The sequence below is a fragment of the Lolium perenne genome, chromosome 1, assembly GCF_019359855.2.
Source record: "Lolium perenne isolate Kyuss_39 chromosome 1, Kyuss_2.0, whole genome shotgun sequence".
In the NCBI taxonomy this organism is placed as follows: domain Eukaryota; kingdom Viridiplantae; phylum Streptophyta; class Magnoliopsida; order Poales; family Poaceae; genus Lolium; species Lolium perenne.
In genome coordinates, this window is record NC_067244.2 from 251,330,251 (window position 1) to 251,347,653 (window position 17,403).

At 43.4% G+C, this 17,403-nt stretch overlaps 1 protein-coding gene across 1 annotated transcript; it reads right to left on the reverse strand.

Annotated features, from left to right (window-relative positions):
• Positions 1-443: 443 nt before the first annotated feature.
• Positions 444-1,265, reverse strand: LOC139834972 (uncharacterized). Its single transcript, XM_071824907.1, has one exon. The coding sequence runs from the start codon at positions 1,263-1,265 to the stop codon at positions 444-446; it is 822 nt and encodes a 273-aa protein (XP_071681008.1).
• Positions 1,266-17,403: the final 16,138 nt, after the last annotated feature.

Genomic DNA, 17,403 nt, shown 5'->3' on the forward strand with positions numbered 1-17,403 from the left:
CCTATACTAGTACACTTTCTCTGACGAGTAGCACTTTCACTCTCTATGGCCACACTCGGAAAGTAGGGTTGGAAATTAACCAAACGTGCATCGCCATTTCTGGCAGCTGCCTTCTATTTCTAGTCCAGGTCATGGTTGTTCCCGGGTTCAATTGCCATTCGGAAATAGTAACGTGGTGATGCGCACGTAATTCGATCAGGCCTTCAGCCATGGAACACTCGACGTACTGGACCGTGGTAGTAGCCTTGCACGCTAAACTTACTATTAGCTGGATGCATCATGGTTTCTGCTTCATCCACCTTCGATCTCGAGCCGTGGTATATATAAGGACTCCGGCCTAGGGGTAGGTTTACTGATTTCCATGAAAGCATCAAGCTTGAAAACACTCGCTCGTCCAACCGCCTGTCCGAATTTTTTTTTTTTGCGAATGGGTATTGTATTAATCAAATTCCTGGGTTACAATCCTCAATACAGAGTTTAGGTATATCTTGAGGCCCCGAATTTAGCCAAACAGCTGTTCTAGCTTCCGAGCGGCCTATAGCGGCAAGAGCATGGCTAACAAAGTTCTGCTCCCGCCTAATATGCTCTACCTTAAACCCTACACCGTCATGCATGAGACGCTTTATCTCCTTCAGCAAGAAAGTAACGTCTGAACGATCTCCAGTTTCAGACTTGATACGAGAGACACCTTCTAAACAGTCCATCTCGATAATGCATGGCAGAGTGCTCCATTGACGAGCTAAGGCGCATCCCTCCATACATGCTGCTAGCTCTGCCTCGAGGGGAGACGAGCAAGTCATCAGGTGTCGGCAAGCGGAGAAAATGATAGCACCTCCATCGTCCCTCAGAACCATGCCTGCGCCACCCGCCCTTGAATCAGCATCAAATGATCCGTCCACATTCAGCTTCACCCAACTTTCAGGAGGCAACGTCCATCGCTTCACATGCTCTAGATGGGCTTCTTTCTTCGTAGACTGTGCCTGCATAGGACCAGCTGGAACTTTCCCCTTGATGCAGTCTGCTTGCGGGTAGTACTTGATTGTAGCTATCGATTCCACGTAGCTGCAAAAGAATCGTCGTGAAGCTTCAACTGATGCTGCAGATTTGGAATGCACCAGTTCATTGCGCACGTGCCAGATCCTCCATAGGAGCATGAGGATACCGACACGGTCCATCTCCGTCTTTCCATGTAGGAGGTTGAGCACCCACTCCTTCCCGGTGTTGACGAGCAGCGAGACCTCCGGCAATGACCATACCTCCGACATTGCACGCCAAAGCGTCGTCGCCAACGGGCACCTGCAGAAGGCGTGGAAGTTGTCCTCGCATTCAACCCCACAAAGAACACATATGTCAGATGTTTCTAGATTACGTTTATATTTGTTATCCCAAGTAGCAAGACCATTAGTAGCCAGCTTCCACGCAAAGATGCGTACCTTTGGGGGGGGGGGGGGGGGGGGCAGGGCACCCCCATAATGCCTTCCAGATGGCACGGTTGCCATCCGGTGCCCTGCTCGTGGCGCCTATAAAAGGCCGTTGGCGTTCTTCCATTGCCAACCAGTACGCGCTCTTGACGGTAAAAATCCCGTTCGTCGTTGGTGCCCATGCTAGAACATCCTCCAACAGTCTTGGGGATGTTCTAATTTTTAATATTTCTTGTACATCCACTTTCCTGAAGAAGCGATCAAGAAGATCCATGTTCCACGCCCCGTGGCTGTCCAAGAAGGTCGGAAACACGGCGTATGCGACAGTCTCCTTGTACCGAGATTGGCCTGTATGAATACGGTCGTGGGATCCATGGGTCTCTCCACACACGCACTTGGCGCCCATTACCTATTCTCCAAATGAGGCCTTTCTTCAGCAGCTCTAGACCCATATTGTATTGCCTGCCAAGTAGTTGAGGCATTGCCAGTGAAGACAGTATCCTGTAATTGTCCCACAGGGTAGTACTTCGCCTTTAGCACACGAGCACACAAACTATCAGGGTTAGTAATAAGACGCCAGGCCTGTCGTGCCAACAAAGCTTGGTTAAACACCCTGAAATCACGAAACCCCATTCCTCCACATATTTTTGGCCTTGTGAGATAGTCTCATGCTTTCCAATGCGTCTTTCTTTTTTCCTTCACTCGCCCCCCACCAGAAATTTCGAACCATCCTTGTCAAGTCGTCGCACACCGACATTGGAAGCTTTTGAAAACCCCCATTAAATATGTTGGGATTGCTTGGGCAATTGCTTTTATCAGCATCTCCTTCCCCCCTTGAGAAGGGTAGCCATCGCCCCACACCATAATTCGTTTAGTTAGTTTTTCTTGCAGATTTTGGAAACGGCCTTTATGCATACGCCCCTCTGGTGTAGGCAGACCAAGATATTTCTCTTGTGATCCATCCACATGTACTTGCAACACTCCTTTTACTTGTTCCTGAACTTCCATCGGGCATTGACCACCAAAAGTTATGGAACATTTATCATAGTTGATCAACTGTCCCGTTGCACTCGCGTATGTGTCAATGATCTCCAAAATACTCACAGCCTGCTCACTTTGTGCTCGGAAGAACAAAATAGTATCATCGGCAAATTTAGAATGACTAGCTCATATTTGTCTACTTTCGTACTATATACTTTGACGTTTTATGTATAGTCTTTGATAAATCCAAGTCAGTTAATTATACCCTATATAAAAGCTAATCAATTTAGATCATCTCATATTGATTTGGACACTGTAGAAGAGTTATTTATCCTCTCCTTCCTCTAATTGTTACCTGACGCGTGTTTTCTCTTGATACATTTCAGTCGGTCGAATATTTTTGGTTGTATCTTTCTTTTTACTGGGGCGACCGGCTACCGGTTTTCCTCTCTCTATTTTGAGATTTTCTTCCGGTGACCGTGCTCCTTTTCTTCATTTACATATTGGGTTCGTTTTGGTCAAAGCGGTGCTAGGCCCCACCCACGAGCAGTTTTCGATTGGCTTCGTGCATTGACGCGTGTCTCTTCCATACTCTGGACTCTTCTTCCCACGACCTCTTCTCTAATTTCCCATCTCTCTTACCGATTTTTTTCTTCATCCAAACCAGCCTCAGCCGGGAGCTTTTTTCTGGCCAAGATCTTACCCTAAGGCCGCCTCAACACTGCACCTCTGGCCGCCGTCCACCGCCACAACATCTCAGAGCCGCGCGAGAGGGCCGTCCGTGTGGGTGGAATAGCAGGGATACAGAGGGCGACCGATGCTTGACGTCATCACCTTCGACGTCGTCGGTGTTCTTGCTCTGGGGTCTAAAGAAGGTGGAGGCGGCGGGGGGTCGTGGTCCCTCAAAATTTTATTGATGTGCTAGGGTTTCTGCGGTGACCCAGCATACCACTGCATGTTGTAGTATACAAGTCGTTGATATGATCTTTGTGAAGGGACTTCTTCACAAATTGCCATATCCCTCAGAGTGGTACAACAGAAACATTGCAGGTCATAACACTCCATATATTATTACACACATTGTCTTAACAAGTTGGTATTCTCACAGGTCCTATGAGAACACCCTAAGATACTACTTAAGTACGATTACAACTCATAACCATATATAAAGGAGAGCTCAACAACTTATTTAGGTAAGTTCTACGTTGCTCGGCTCTATGATGCTAGGATTCATCACTACTCCTCCACCTCCGTGTCATCGGGTCCGTAGACTATCCCATAGTCTACTCCTTCAACTCCGCCGGTAAGATCAGGTTCCTCGTAGACCAGCTCATAGCTTCCTTCCGGTGCTCCATCGTTGATGGCCTCCACTTCCGGATCACAGTCTAGCAAGGGTGTCGAAAGAAAGTGAGTACAGAGGTACTCAGCAAGTTCTAAAAGAGTAAAAGGTGTTTGATGCACTAACTACGACCATTGATCAGGAAATCGCAGGTCAATGCATGTTTCATAATCATTTCTTCAAAAGGTTGCTTTTATTATGAAAACTATGCCCGTCAGTCCTCGCAGGTTGACTAGAACTTCATGGAGTTCCTTTCCTGCCGCGTTCGCAGTTCTCTTCCCGGAACAGGGAGTGACAGCCACAATTTGATACACTCTGCAGAGGTGCGTTACTTTTCCCACAAGAGATTCCACCCCTTTTGCCATCCGCAGGGACTTGCCCCCGTTCACACTTCCTTTGGTGTGAGGCCAGGTATGAAAATCCAAGCCCACACCGCCTTCTCCGCGACTGCAAACCCACCCTTTTGTCCGACCCTACACCCCCAGTAGACTTCTTCCGATAATACGGCTTTACTCACGGTGTACTCCGGAATCGTAGAGCTTATCATCACTAATGGATGGGGATTTAAAAGGCTATCCCAACCTACGGCAGTGCCTCCAACACCCCGCCAGCTCTACCAATCCGTTGGCGTGCAGAAGGGAAAACATACGGCTGGCTTCCCCAGAGCCATTATAGATCTCATGGTCAACGCGGTTTGTACGGCGCTAGAATCACTGGACGGCATTGGTAATTAATCCTAGGGTGATATAACCCATGCAATGGAACCTCCACCATATCAACACATACCATGGTTCCATTGCCAGCCACATAGTCATATTCATAGTTGGAAAGTAACATTTCATTTGCGATGCAGGAATGATAAGTATATAGCTTTGCATTAAAGTAATAGAAAATACTCAAATTGGTATGAGCAAGGGTGAACTTGCCTGTGGACTGCGAGATAGTGCAGTTCAATGCAGTTGATGGAACCTGGACCTCGGGTTCTGTAAGAAGCATCATTGTCCGGTAAGGACAATGTTATAAAAATCCAAATAATGCAATCATGGATGTATTATTTTATGTTGAATCCCTTTACCCCGTTGAGTTATAGCAATTTAGGGTTGAGTTAAGATTTATGCCTTTGGCAGTAACTTGCAATTGATTTAAAAGTGTAAACCATTTTAATTCACATAAAGTAAGATACTTCAAAGTAAAACTACTTTACTTGGTGATTCCTTTACTCATTCCAAAAATAATTTGAAATCATAGAGTTACCTCTATAGTTTTTGGAATAAAAAGGAATATTTTATTTTTCTTGGAAAAATACCTTTCTCAATAGAAATGACTTGGAATAATAGAATTTCATTTTGAAATGTTTGAAAATAAGTATTTGAACTTATTTGAGATTTTTCCTTGATTTTTAAATACAAGGAAATAATAGTTTGAAATTCCAAGTTATTATTTTAAATTCATCAAATTCATAAATTTGAATTTGTTTCTTAAATTCTATTTCATATTTTATTCTGGTTAAGAATAATTTTTCATTCACTAATCCAATTTTTAATGGATTTTTAGAGTTGTATTTTATTTACTAAAAATTGGTGAATTTCTGGGCTTTTTCTAATTTGTGAAAAGTCCAAAATACCCCTGGCTCCTATTGGGCCAGCCCACTTACTAAGGCCCATGGGACAGCCCACTAAGGCGTGTCCCATATCGGGTCGGTGGTGCCGAAGCGGCCCACCTCACTCACTCGCTCGTCTCTCTCACTCGCTCGTCCCTAACCCTAATCCTCTCGCGACGCCCGTGGCGATGGCGTCGCCGCCATGGCCGCCGCCGCTCTCCGACCATCTCCATGCTCCCCTGCCCTAGCCACCTACCAAATCGGGACCGCCGCGAGACGATCTATCGATCTGTCCGCGTGGTTTCCCCCATCTCTTCCTCTCTTGGCGAATCGCCTCCACTCTGGATCTCGTGGAGAATCGCCCCAGGCGATTGGCGATCTCCGGTGAGCCCTCGTCCTCGCTGCCGATGTGTGCGCCTCCGAGACCGACCTGGCGCGGGTGCTGCTCGCAGTACCTGTGCCGTCGTCTCCGTGACGTGCTGCTGTGGTGGTGTTCGTGCTCGTCGGCGTAACGCCGGCGCCTACCCTGGGTTTTGCAGCTGCTATGGCCGCGCGAGCACTGCCTCGCCATGCCATAGCTTCTGCCACCAGGCGCGTGTAAGTTTCTTCTCCTCCTCCTGCTCTTCTCCATGCCTGTGCACCTCCCTTGCCTCTGTACTTCTTCTTCCTCATGTTCTGTTGCTTTCTGGTGATCCTGTGATCACACAGAGCTCTGCCATGGCTGCTTAATCTTCCTATGCTTCCATTTGCTGCAAGCTATGGCCAAGTCACCAGTTTCTGGTACTGGCCAGTGTTGCCTTGCTTGCTGTACATGCTCTGTTTGCTTATCTGTTGCTCCTAGCCTGCTCTAATCTTGCTATGCTCTGCTGTGCTTGCTTATGAAGTTGCTATGCCATGTTGTACTTGCTTATGGGCTTGCTTGTGCTTACTGGCATGTTATACTTGCTTGTCTAGGTGTACTGCTGTGCATCAGTGACACTTGTGAGTGCCAGTGGTGCATGTGAGGTGCTTATGTGTTTCTTGTGTAAGCTATGGATCCATTGGATCACCCATTGCTTGTTGGCTAGCTTATATGTGTGGCTTGACTTGATTCAATTGACCCATTTGATCAATTAAATGTCAGTGATTGGTTGCTGAGTAATTCTGTGGCTAAGTGAATCATTTTCCTTGTTGATGCTGATTCTCAAGCATCACTATGCTTACTGTATTCATGTGCTGTTGCTTATCCTAGCTCACTGGACTTAATCCAGTGGCTATGATGCAGTGACTTGTGCTGTGTTGCCCTACAGTGTGCTACTGTCAATAAATAGTATGAATTTGTTACATATTCATGCTTGAATAAATTGATTCATGATGAACTGCTTATGCAGTGATGATTTAAATAACTTGCTTGCATATGAATTTGCTATTCATGATTGTTTAGCAAACAAATGAATCTGAATCCATTTCTGGATGATGATGTGCTATAGTTGGCTTTATTTTAAATGGTGCTAAGTGTGATGTGACCTCAGTAGCCTTGATACTGATTGGTTGCTCACCTATTTGATTGGATCTTATGGCTACTCAACTTTGCTTGCATATTTGGGGATCATACTAGATATGAATGCCAATATGCTTGCCTGTGATGAATCTAGGGTTTTACTGATGGTTATGTGCCTAGGATTTACTGTGTAGTCTGTATTAGCTGCTAATCATTGCAACACATCTACTGGTGCTTATCTGTGCATAATATCTTGCTAGTGTGTGCATCTGTGCATGACTGCTAGCTTCTGTGCACAAGATCTGTATCTGGATGATTTCCATTTTTAGTGGCTTCTAGACTGGCAGTAATCCTTGGTGAAAACCAAGTGATGATCTACCCATTTGAGCATCTGCTCAATTCCATGATTATGTCATGCGTAATTTATGGATCAGATCCATTGGATCTGTCCAGGAACTTGGTATACCTTGTTCCAGCTCCTAGAGTGAAATATTTGGTTGTTGAAAACTTGTGGTTTTGTGCACAGCCCTTCACCTCCAGATTCTGGTTGATCTTCTAGGTCACCATGATTCCTGGTGGTTAAGTGGTTGTGTTCTGGTTCTGTTCTTGAGTATGAACTGGATGATCTTGTGTTGGCTCTAGTCTTCACCCTTACCTGGTGAATTATCCTATCTGGTCGACTATCCTGGTTCTAGGGTTTGTGTTCCTTTTATATGGTCCCTACTTCTACTCTGGCCAGGACACACAGGCCTGACTTACCTTGTGACTCAGCTGTTGCATTGCCTTGCTGTTGCTTGATCAGCACCAGCCCTCATATGCTGAAACTTGAGCCCCTGTGGCTGCTCAGTTTTGGTCTGCCTGTGCCTATCTTGTGCTGTCCAGGGATTTGGACAAGCACAAGTGTGCAATGACAGTGTTCACTGTCCAAACTAAATTTCTGTGATGTTGTGCTATCTGTCCAAACTGAATTTCTAACACTTACATTCTGGCTAGCACTTGTTATTTGTTTTGCAGGTTTGAAGGTGAATATGACCAGAATATCATCTACAAGTCATTTGGTCTAGGTTTTAGTTTAGAACAAACTTGTAATTTTCCCTTTTTATTTCTGTTTATTATTCCTCAATTCTTGTATCAAGAATATTGTAAAGACTTTGTATTTTGTGTTGTGTATCAATAAAGCTCAAGTTTTGTTTATGAGCTTTTGTCTTATGTAATGTTTATATTCTTGATTAAATATTGTATTTAATATTCAATTTGAAATTCAAAGTCATTTGAATTCATAAGTTGTGTTTGAATTATGAATTCCATATTTATATTGTGTAATGCTTATTGTTCAATGTATTAACACTTGTCAAATGAAATCATTCCCCAAATTAATAAGATACAAAAGAGATCATGTCGAAATTTCCCTAACCCTAATTGCAAAATGAGAGAGAACCTTGATCCCTCTTAGGTTTAGTTGCAATAAGGCGCGAAAATTTCCCCCGTTTTGTGATGAAATGCACAACCCATTTCTAAATCTACCCTTCGTTGTTCCTATGTTCTGGGTTATTACAGCCTCTCCCCCTTAACAGAAACTTCGTCCCGAAGTTAAGATTGGTACCTGAACATCTCGGGGTAGGACTTCCTGAGTTCTTCTTCTTCTTCCGTCTCCCAAGTTGCTTCTCGCTCAGGATGATGTTGCCATTGAACCTTGCAATATTTGATTGCTCTGTTTCTTAACTTCTTCCATTGTACTTCTAAGATCTTTTCAGGTTTTTCCACATAAGTTAGGTCAGATTGCAATTCTATTTCTTCATAAGTGATAGGATCATCCGGTGCCTTCAAACACTTTCTGAGTTGTGATACATGAAACACATTGTGAACTTGACTTAGTTGCGCCGGTAGTTCCAACTCAAAAGTTGTTCCTCGATTCTGACTGAGTATCTTAAATGGTCCTATATATCGAGGACTTAACTTTCCTTTCACTCCGAACCTCTTAAGTCCTTTCATTGGGCTAACCTTTAAATAAACCATGTCTCCCACTTTCGGTTCCCAAGCTCTTCTTCTTTGATCGGCATAACTCTTTTGATGACTCTGCGCTATTTTGTGTCTATCCCGGATCACCTCGATAACTCCTTGTCTCTCCTTGATGTAGTCCGGTGTAAACTCCTTGTTTTCTCCGGTTTCAAACCAACAAATTGGTGATCGACACTTCCTTCCGTACAATGCTTTGTACGGTGCCATCTGGATGCTACTCTGATAACTATTGTTGTATGAGAATTCCGCCAAAGGTAAATGATCCTCCCATGAGCCTCCAAAGTTTAGAGCACAAGCTCTAAGCATGTCTTCAAGTATCTGATTGGTTCTTTCGGTTTGTCCTCCGGTTTGCGGATGATATGCCGTACTAAAATCCAACTTGGTTCCCAAAGCTTCTTGGAGTTGTTTCCAAAACGCTGATGTGAAAATTGAACCTCTATCTGAGACTATTTTCTTGGGTACTCCATGCTTGCTAACAACCTCCTTCACATATATATCCACAAGCTTTTTCGCAGTATCCTTTGTATTTACTGCTATGAAATGAGCACTCTTGGTAAGCCTGTCCACTATTACCCATATCATATCCTTCTTCTGACTAGTCATTGGTAGACAAGTAACAAAATCCATTCCGATTTCATCCCATTTCCACTCCGGTATCTCTAGTGGTTTGAGTAATCCAGCAGGACTTTGATGTTCTACCTTTACTCGCTGACATGTATGGCATTCCGAGACATACTGTGCTATCTCTCTTTTCATGTTGTTCCACCAGAACATCTCCTTCAAATCCATATACATCTTAGTACTTCCCGGATGTATTGAATAAGGGGTTTCATGTGCTTCTTTTAATATGATTCACTTCACTTCTGAATCATCCGGTACACATATTCTTTTCTGGAAGTATAGTGAATCAAAGTCCCCTAGATTGAATTCTGACGGTCTTCCTTCTCCAATCCTTTTGATTTCTTCTTGGATGAACAAATCATCCGCTTGTTTCCGGATAATCTCATACTTCAAGTCTGAATACATCTCATCCATAATCCTCATGGTTGCTACACTTCCCTTAACATCACCTTGAATAAACAAAATCTGAGCATCCTCTAGCTCTTTCCGAAGTTCCTTTGGAATCTCCCATTTCGTAGGTTGATTCTCCGTACTCTTCCTTCTTAAGGCATCTGCTACTACATTAGCCTTGCCTGGTGTATAGTTGATCGTAAGGTCATAATCCTTAATCAACTCTAACCATCTCTTCTGTCTCATGTTTAATTCCTTCTGAGTGAAGAAATATTTCAAACTTTTATGATCGGTGTATAACTCACACTTGGATCCATATAGAAATTGTCTCCAACTTTTCAGAGCATACACAACTGCCGCTAACTCTAGATCATGTACTGGGTAGTTGTGTTCATGTGGCTTCAACTGTCTTGATCCATAAGCTATTACTTTCCGGTCTTGCATAAGAACACATCCAAGTCCATTCTTGGAAGCATCACAATACACCGTATAATCCTTTCCTGGTTCAGGAACTGCTAACACCGGTGTTGTGGTTAACTTATCTTTGAGTGTTTGGAAGCTGGTTTCACACTCATCCGTCCACTCAAATGGAGTATTTTTCTTGAGTAACTTGGTCATTGGTCCGACAATCTTTGAAAATCCCTCTATGAATCTCCGATAATAGCCTACCATACCAAGAAATCCTCGTATCTCCTTAGCATTTTTAGGTGATTTCTATTCCAATACGGACTGAACCTTGCTTGGATTCACCGCTATGCCTTCTTTGGTTATGACATGTCCAAGAAATTCAACACTATCTAACCAAAATTTGCACTTGCTGAACTTTGCATATAGGTGATGTTGTCTCAAAATTTGTAGAACTATCTTCAAATGCTTGGCATGTTCTTCTTTATCTTTGGAATAGATTAGAATATCATCTATGAACACTATTACAAACTTGTCCAAGTACTTCATGAATATCTTGTTCATCAAATTCATGAAAATTACTGGTGCATTTGTTAGTCCAAATGGTACAACCAAGTATTCATGGTGTCCATACCTTGAGGAACGCTGTTTTTGGCACATCCTCCTTCTTGATCTTGATTTGATGGTATCCTGACCTTAAATCTATCTTCGAGAAGACTCCAGCTCCTTGAACTTGATCAAAAAGATCTTGGATTCTACGTAAAGGATACTTGTTCTTGATAGTTACATTGTTCAAATTTCTGTAATCTCCACACATTCTCTTTCCTCCATCTCTTTTATCCACAAAAATATCTGGTGTACCCCATGGTGACACACTTTCTTGAATGAATCCCTTCTGTTCTAACTCATCAATCTGAGCTTTCAGTTCCACTAATTCCTTTGGCCCCATCTTATATGGTGGTTGAGCTATTGGTGCTGTGCCTGGAATCAGATCGATTGTGAATTCTATCTCCCTATCGGGTGGCATACCCGGTAGTTCCTTAGGAAATACATCTTGAAACTCATTCACTACAGGAATATCTTCAATTCTCACCTCCTTCAGACTATTGAGTTCCAATCCTATCTCCAACTCACTGTATTTGTCTCCTTGGAAAACTATTCGGCCTCCTATGGAGTTGCGAAGTGATACTGTTTTGTCTCCACAGTTAATTACCGCTCCATTCTCTGTCAACCAGTCCATCCCTAGGATGACTGATATGTCCTTCATAGGAATGATGAATAGGTCCGCGAAATACACACAATCACATATGGTTATGACTTGTGCTTCTTTCACGTGGGTTACTAAGATCGTTCCCCCCGCGGATAGAACAGTTATAGGGGTTTCTAATTTAGAACATCTAAGCCCGAATTTTTCCACAAACTCCAATGCAAGAAATGATGTGGTTGCTCCAGTATCAAATAAGACTTTGCCAGGATGAGTAAGGATGCTTAGCGTACCTAAGACTATTTGATCCGACTCTTCCGCTTGCTCCAAAGATGTGCAATTCAGCTTTCCATAAGGCTTTCCCCTCTTGTTGTTGTTGTTGTTGTTGTTGTTGTTGTTGTTGTTGTTGTTGTTGTTGTTGTTGTTGTTGTTGTTGTTGTTGTTGTTGTTGTTGTTGTTGTTGTTGCGGTTGTTGTTGTTGTTGTTGTTGTTGTTGTTGTTGCAGTTGTTGTTGTTGTTGTTGTTTCCACCTCGTCCTCCGGAGCTCTGTCCGCTCCAAGACGCCTTATTTAGACAATCCGGCTTGATGTGTCCATCCTTCCCACAACCATAGCAGATGATTCTGGGTTTCTGACAATCCTTCTGCATATGACCTCTCAGGCCACAGTTGTTGTAGATGATCTGATTGATTGGGTTCGGATTCTGACCTCCCCGGTTGTATTGACTACTAGTAGTAGGTCGAAATCGGGGTTTGAAACTCCAATCAGGTGTTGGTTTACTGATTGGGTACTTCCTTGGCTCGATACGAGCCCTCTTCCTCCTATCCTCCTGGACTTGCCTGTAATCATCCTCGAAAGTGATTGCCGAGTCAATCAGTTCCTGGAATTCAGCAGTCCGTGCCAACCTCAGTTGCATCTTCATGTATGGATTCATGCCCTTCATGAACCGCTTCTTTCTCTTTTCTTCCGAGTCCACTTCCTCAGGTGCATACCTGGACAACCTGTTGAAATCCCGAACATACTGCATGATAGGTGCAGTGTTCTGACGTAGTTCGTCAAACTCCCTCTTCTTCAACTCCACTACGCTCTCCGGAACATGAGCCTCCCGGAACTTCTTCTTGAACTCCTCCCAAGTGAACACCTTGTCTGGAGGGTGTACTGCTACAAGATTCTCCCACCATGATGCTGCTGGTCCCGACAACAGATAAGTAGTATATCGAATCTTCTCCTCATCGTTGCAACCAACGGTCTTCAGCTTCCGTTCCGTATCCATGAGCCAATCTTCAGCGTCCATTGGTTCTGGAGCTGATGTGAACGGTAGTGGTCTTGCATTTTGGAAGTCTGATAGGGTTACTCCCTTGCCTTCATTACCCCTATCGTTGATGACTTGGGTAAAGAAGTCTTGCATGTTCTTACTTTGATTTTCCTGGTATCGCCTCCTATCTTCTTCCATTGCCCTCATATACTGTTGGAAATCTGGATGTAGCATTGGGTGTGGTGGTGGTGGTGCATTCTCCGCTCTAGCTGCTGCATCTGCCTCCTCTTTTTCTCTCGCCTCCCGCTCTCTTCGAGCCTCTTCAGTTTCAACTAACGCCATGTCCCCCTAGTCCTGTAACAAAGAGCGATTACTCATAATTACACCATGCAAATGTTTTCTGAGCTCAACTCATTGCCCAGAACTAGTCACACAATGAAATCAAGAAGCAAATCCAAAACAAACATTTATTATGCATATACTTTGTATATTACATAACACACACACAAACTTATATTACATGTGGTATATATAAACCACTTATTTGGCTCAAAGCCCAAGCCAACGGGAATTAAAAATACGTTCTATTACAATACCACCTAGATTACTTTATTCTTCCTTGGAGCTCTACTCCTCGTCATCATAACTCGTCTCCGCGTACATCCCTGGGGTCCATCCGGTACAGCGGTTTGTCTTCCGAACACCGTCCGGAATGAAGGTCCTTCCAGTAGGTATGTAGTCTGAATCGGACGAAGTGCCGAGACAGAGATCTGTCATGCCAAAGTAACTAGATAATGACTCATATGTATCCCCAGTGGGATACAGCTCACCCTCTTCTGCCATCCATGGAGGATTCCTACTCACTTGACCTCTCTTCTTCTTCTTCTTCTTCTTCTTTTTCTTGGTTCCAGAACTCTCACCTACGACGTACTGGGATGTTTTGGGTAGTCCCATCTCCAGATCTAAAGAAATGGAGTTGGTGTCTTTCTCTTCCTGCCCAAAGCTTTGGTTAACATCTTGGTTAACCGCACCTCCTTCATCCTCTGTATCACAAGTGATGGGTTCTCCTTCATCCCCATATGGTTCCCCGAAATGCCAACCAGTCGTGTTCTCGATTGGTGACTCCGAGCAGTTTAGGTTTCTGGAATCATCTCCCCCATATCCAGACTCATATGATGCTGACACATGTGGATAGTGTGGGACAAAGTTGGGTGTGAGTGGATCTTTCTGGGACAACTGGTCACTCAAATCTACATAGCTGTCTAAGCTAAAGAAAGGCGTAGTATGTTGTGGTTGTGCCCTTAGATCACGCATCCGAGTTTGGACTTTATCAGGGTCCGTGAACTCAGCTAGCATGTGGTCAATCTCACCCCTCATCTTCATGTGTAAAAGGTACATCGTGGTCAATAAAGACTTACAGCTATCCATGTGTTGTGCTGCAGCTTCAGGACTTCTGTGTGCTAACACCAGATGATTCAGAGTGGGGTCCTCATCTTCCTCGGCATGAGGTATATGAGAAAACTCTGAACATAGCAGCTCTACTGACTTGTGCTGCCTTATCCCAAGGATTGCCTTGAATAGGCCCATGTGATAGGCTGTGGTGATGGTTTTGGCTTCTCCGTATGGCATTATACGACTCATCAGCAGTTTTGTCGGTAGTTGGACCGATACTCTGCACTTGGCTAGGATTTCCCCATCGTAGTAGGTATACTTGATAACAGGTATCCGTGGGTCACAATGGAGTTCCTTCAGCATCCCACACAGGAGAGCTGTGATTGGTCCATCCTAATCACCGAGCCATCCCTCAACCTTCCTCAAAGTCCTTTTTGGAAAAGTGTTCGCCATTATGGCTGTATACAAAAGCAGAATGTTAGTAGTGATAATGCATCATAATAGCTATAATAAAGAATTATCGCACTAAAATATATGGTTTTGCTATTCTCATGTGAATAATCACCATATTTCTAGAGAATCCTTTACTATTTCTACTTGACTCCTACAGGTTTCTTCCCAATACTAGGTTTTTCCAACCTAAGGTCGCAACATTTGCTCTGATACCAGCTGCGGTGACCCAGCATACCACTGCATGTTGTAGTATACAAGTCGTTGATATGATCTTTGTGAAGGGACTTCTTCACAAATTGCCATATCCCTCAGAGTGGTACAACAGAAACATTGTAGGTCATAACACTCCATATATTATTACACACATTGTCTTAACAAGTTGGTATTCTCACAGGTCCTATGAGAACACCCTAAGATACTACTTAAGTACGATTACAACTCATAACCATATATAAAGGAGAGCTCAACAACTTATTTAGGTAAGTTCTACGTTGCTCGGCTCTATGATGCTAGGGTTCATCACTACTCCTCCACCTCCGTGTCATCGGGTCCGTAGACTATCCCATAGTCTACTCCTTCAACTCCGCCGGTAAGATCAGGTTCCTCGTAGACCAGCTCGTAGCTTCCTTCCGGTGCTCCATCGTTGATGGCCTCCACTTCCGGATCACAGTCTAGCAAGGGTGTCGAAAGAAAGTGAGTACAGAGGTACTCAGCAAGTTCTAAAAGAGTAAAAGGTGTTTGATGCACTAACTACGACCATTGATCAGGAAATCGCAGGTCAATGCATGTTTCATAATCATTTCTTCAAAAGGTTGCTTTTATTATGAAAACTATGCCCGTCAGTCCTCGCAGGTTGACTAGAACTTCATGGAGTTCCTTTCCTGCCGCGTTTGCAGTTCCCTTCCCGGAACAGGGAGTGACAGCCACAATTTGATACACTCTGCAGAGGTGCGTTACTTTTCCCACAAGAGATTCCACCCCTTTTGCCATCCGCAGGGACTTGCCCCCGTTCACACTTCCTTTGGTGTGAGGTCAGGTATGAAAATCCAAGCCCACACCGCCTTCTCCGCGACTGCAAACCCACCCTTTTGTCCGACCCTACACCCCCAGTAGACTTCTTCCGATAATACGGCTTTACTCACGGTGTACTCCGGACAATCCATCATAGATCGTAGAGCTTATCATCACTAATGGATGGGGATTTAAAAGGCTATCCCAACCTACGGCAGTGCCTCCAACACCCCGCCAGCTCTACCAATCCGTTGGCGTGCAGAAGGGAAAACATACGGCTGGCTTCCCCAGAGCCATTATAGATCTCATGGTCAACGCGGTTTGTACGGCGCTAGAATCACTGGACGGCATTGGTAATTAATCCTAGGGTGATATAACCCATGCAATGGAACCTCCACCATATCAACACATACCATGGTTCCATTGCCAGCCACATAGTCATATTCATAGTTGGAAAGTAACATTTCATTTGCGATGCAGGAATGATAAGTATATAGCTTTGCATTAAAGTAATAGAAAATACTCAAATTGGTATGAGCAAGGGTGAACTTGCCTGTGGACTGCGAGATAGTGCAGTTCAATGCAGTTGATGGAACCTGGACCTCGGGTTCTGTAAGAAGCATCATTGTCCGGTAAGGACAATGTTATAAAAATCCAAGTAATGCAATCATGGATGTATTATTTTATGTTGAATCCCTTTACCCCGCTGAGTTATAGCAATTTAGGGTTGAGTTAAGATTTATGCCTTTGGCAGTAACTTGCAATTGATTTAAAAGTGTAAACCATTTTAATTCACATAAAGTAAGATACTTCAAAGTAAAACTACTTTACTTGGTGATTCCTTTACTCATTCCAAAAATAATTTGAAATCATAGAGTTACCTCTATAGTTTTTGGAATAAAAAGGAATATTTTATTTTTCTTGGAAAAATACCTTTCTCAATAGAAATGACTTGGAATAATAGAACTTCATTTTGAAATGTTTGAAAATAAGTATTTGAACTTATTTGAGATTTTTCCTTGATTTTTAAATACAAGGAAATAATAGTTTGAAATTCCAAGTTATTATTTTAAATTCATCAAATTAATAAATTTGAATTTGTTTCTTAAATTCTGTTTCATATTTTATTCTGGTTAAGAATAATTTTTCATTCACTAATCCAATTTTTAATGGATTTTTGGAGTTGTATTTTATTTACTAAAAATTGGTGAACTTCTGGGCTTTTTCTAATTTGTGAAAAGTCCAAAATACCCCTGGCCCCTGATGGCGTGTAACTCACACGTTCGTTGGGAACCCCAAGAGGAAGGTATGATGCGCACATCAGCAAGTTTTCCCTCAGAAAGAAACCAAGGTTTATCGAACCAGGAGGAGCCAAGAAGCACGTTGAAGGTTGATGGCGGCGGGATGTAGTGCGGCGCAACACCAGAGATTCCGGCGCCAACGTGGAACCTGCACAACACAACCAAAGTACTTTGCCCCAACGAAACAGCGAGGTTGTCAATCTCACCGGCTTGCTGTAACAAAGGATTAGATGTATAGTGTGGATGATGATTGTTTGCAAAGAACAGTAAAGAACAAGTATTGCAGCAGATTTGTATTTCAGTATAAATATTGTGAGATTTAATTGGGCATTACGACAAAGTACATAGACCGCTATCCAGCATGCATCTATGCCTAAAAAGTCCACCTTTAGGTTATCATCCGAACCCCTTCCAGTATTAAGTTGCAAAACAACAGACAATTGCATTAAGTATGGTGCGTAATGTAATCAATAACTACATCCTCGGACATAGCATCAATGTTTTATCCCTAGTGGCAACAGCACATCCACAA

Excerpts from the sequence above, each read along its gene's own strand:
- LOC139834972 (XM_071824907.1), bottom strand. The coding sequence starts at position 1,265 with ATGTCGGAGGTATGGTCATTGCCGGAGGTCTCGCTGCTCGTCAACACC.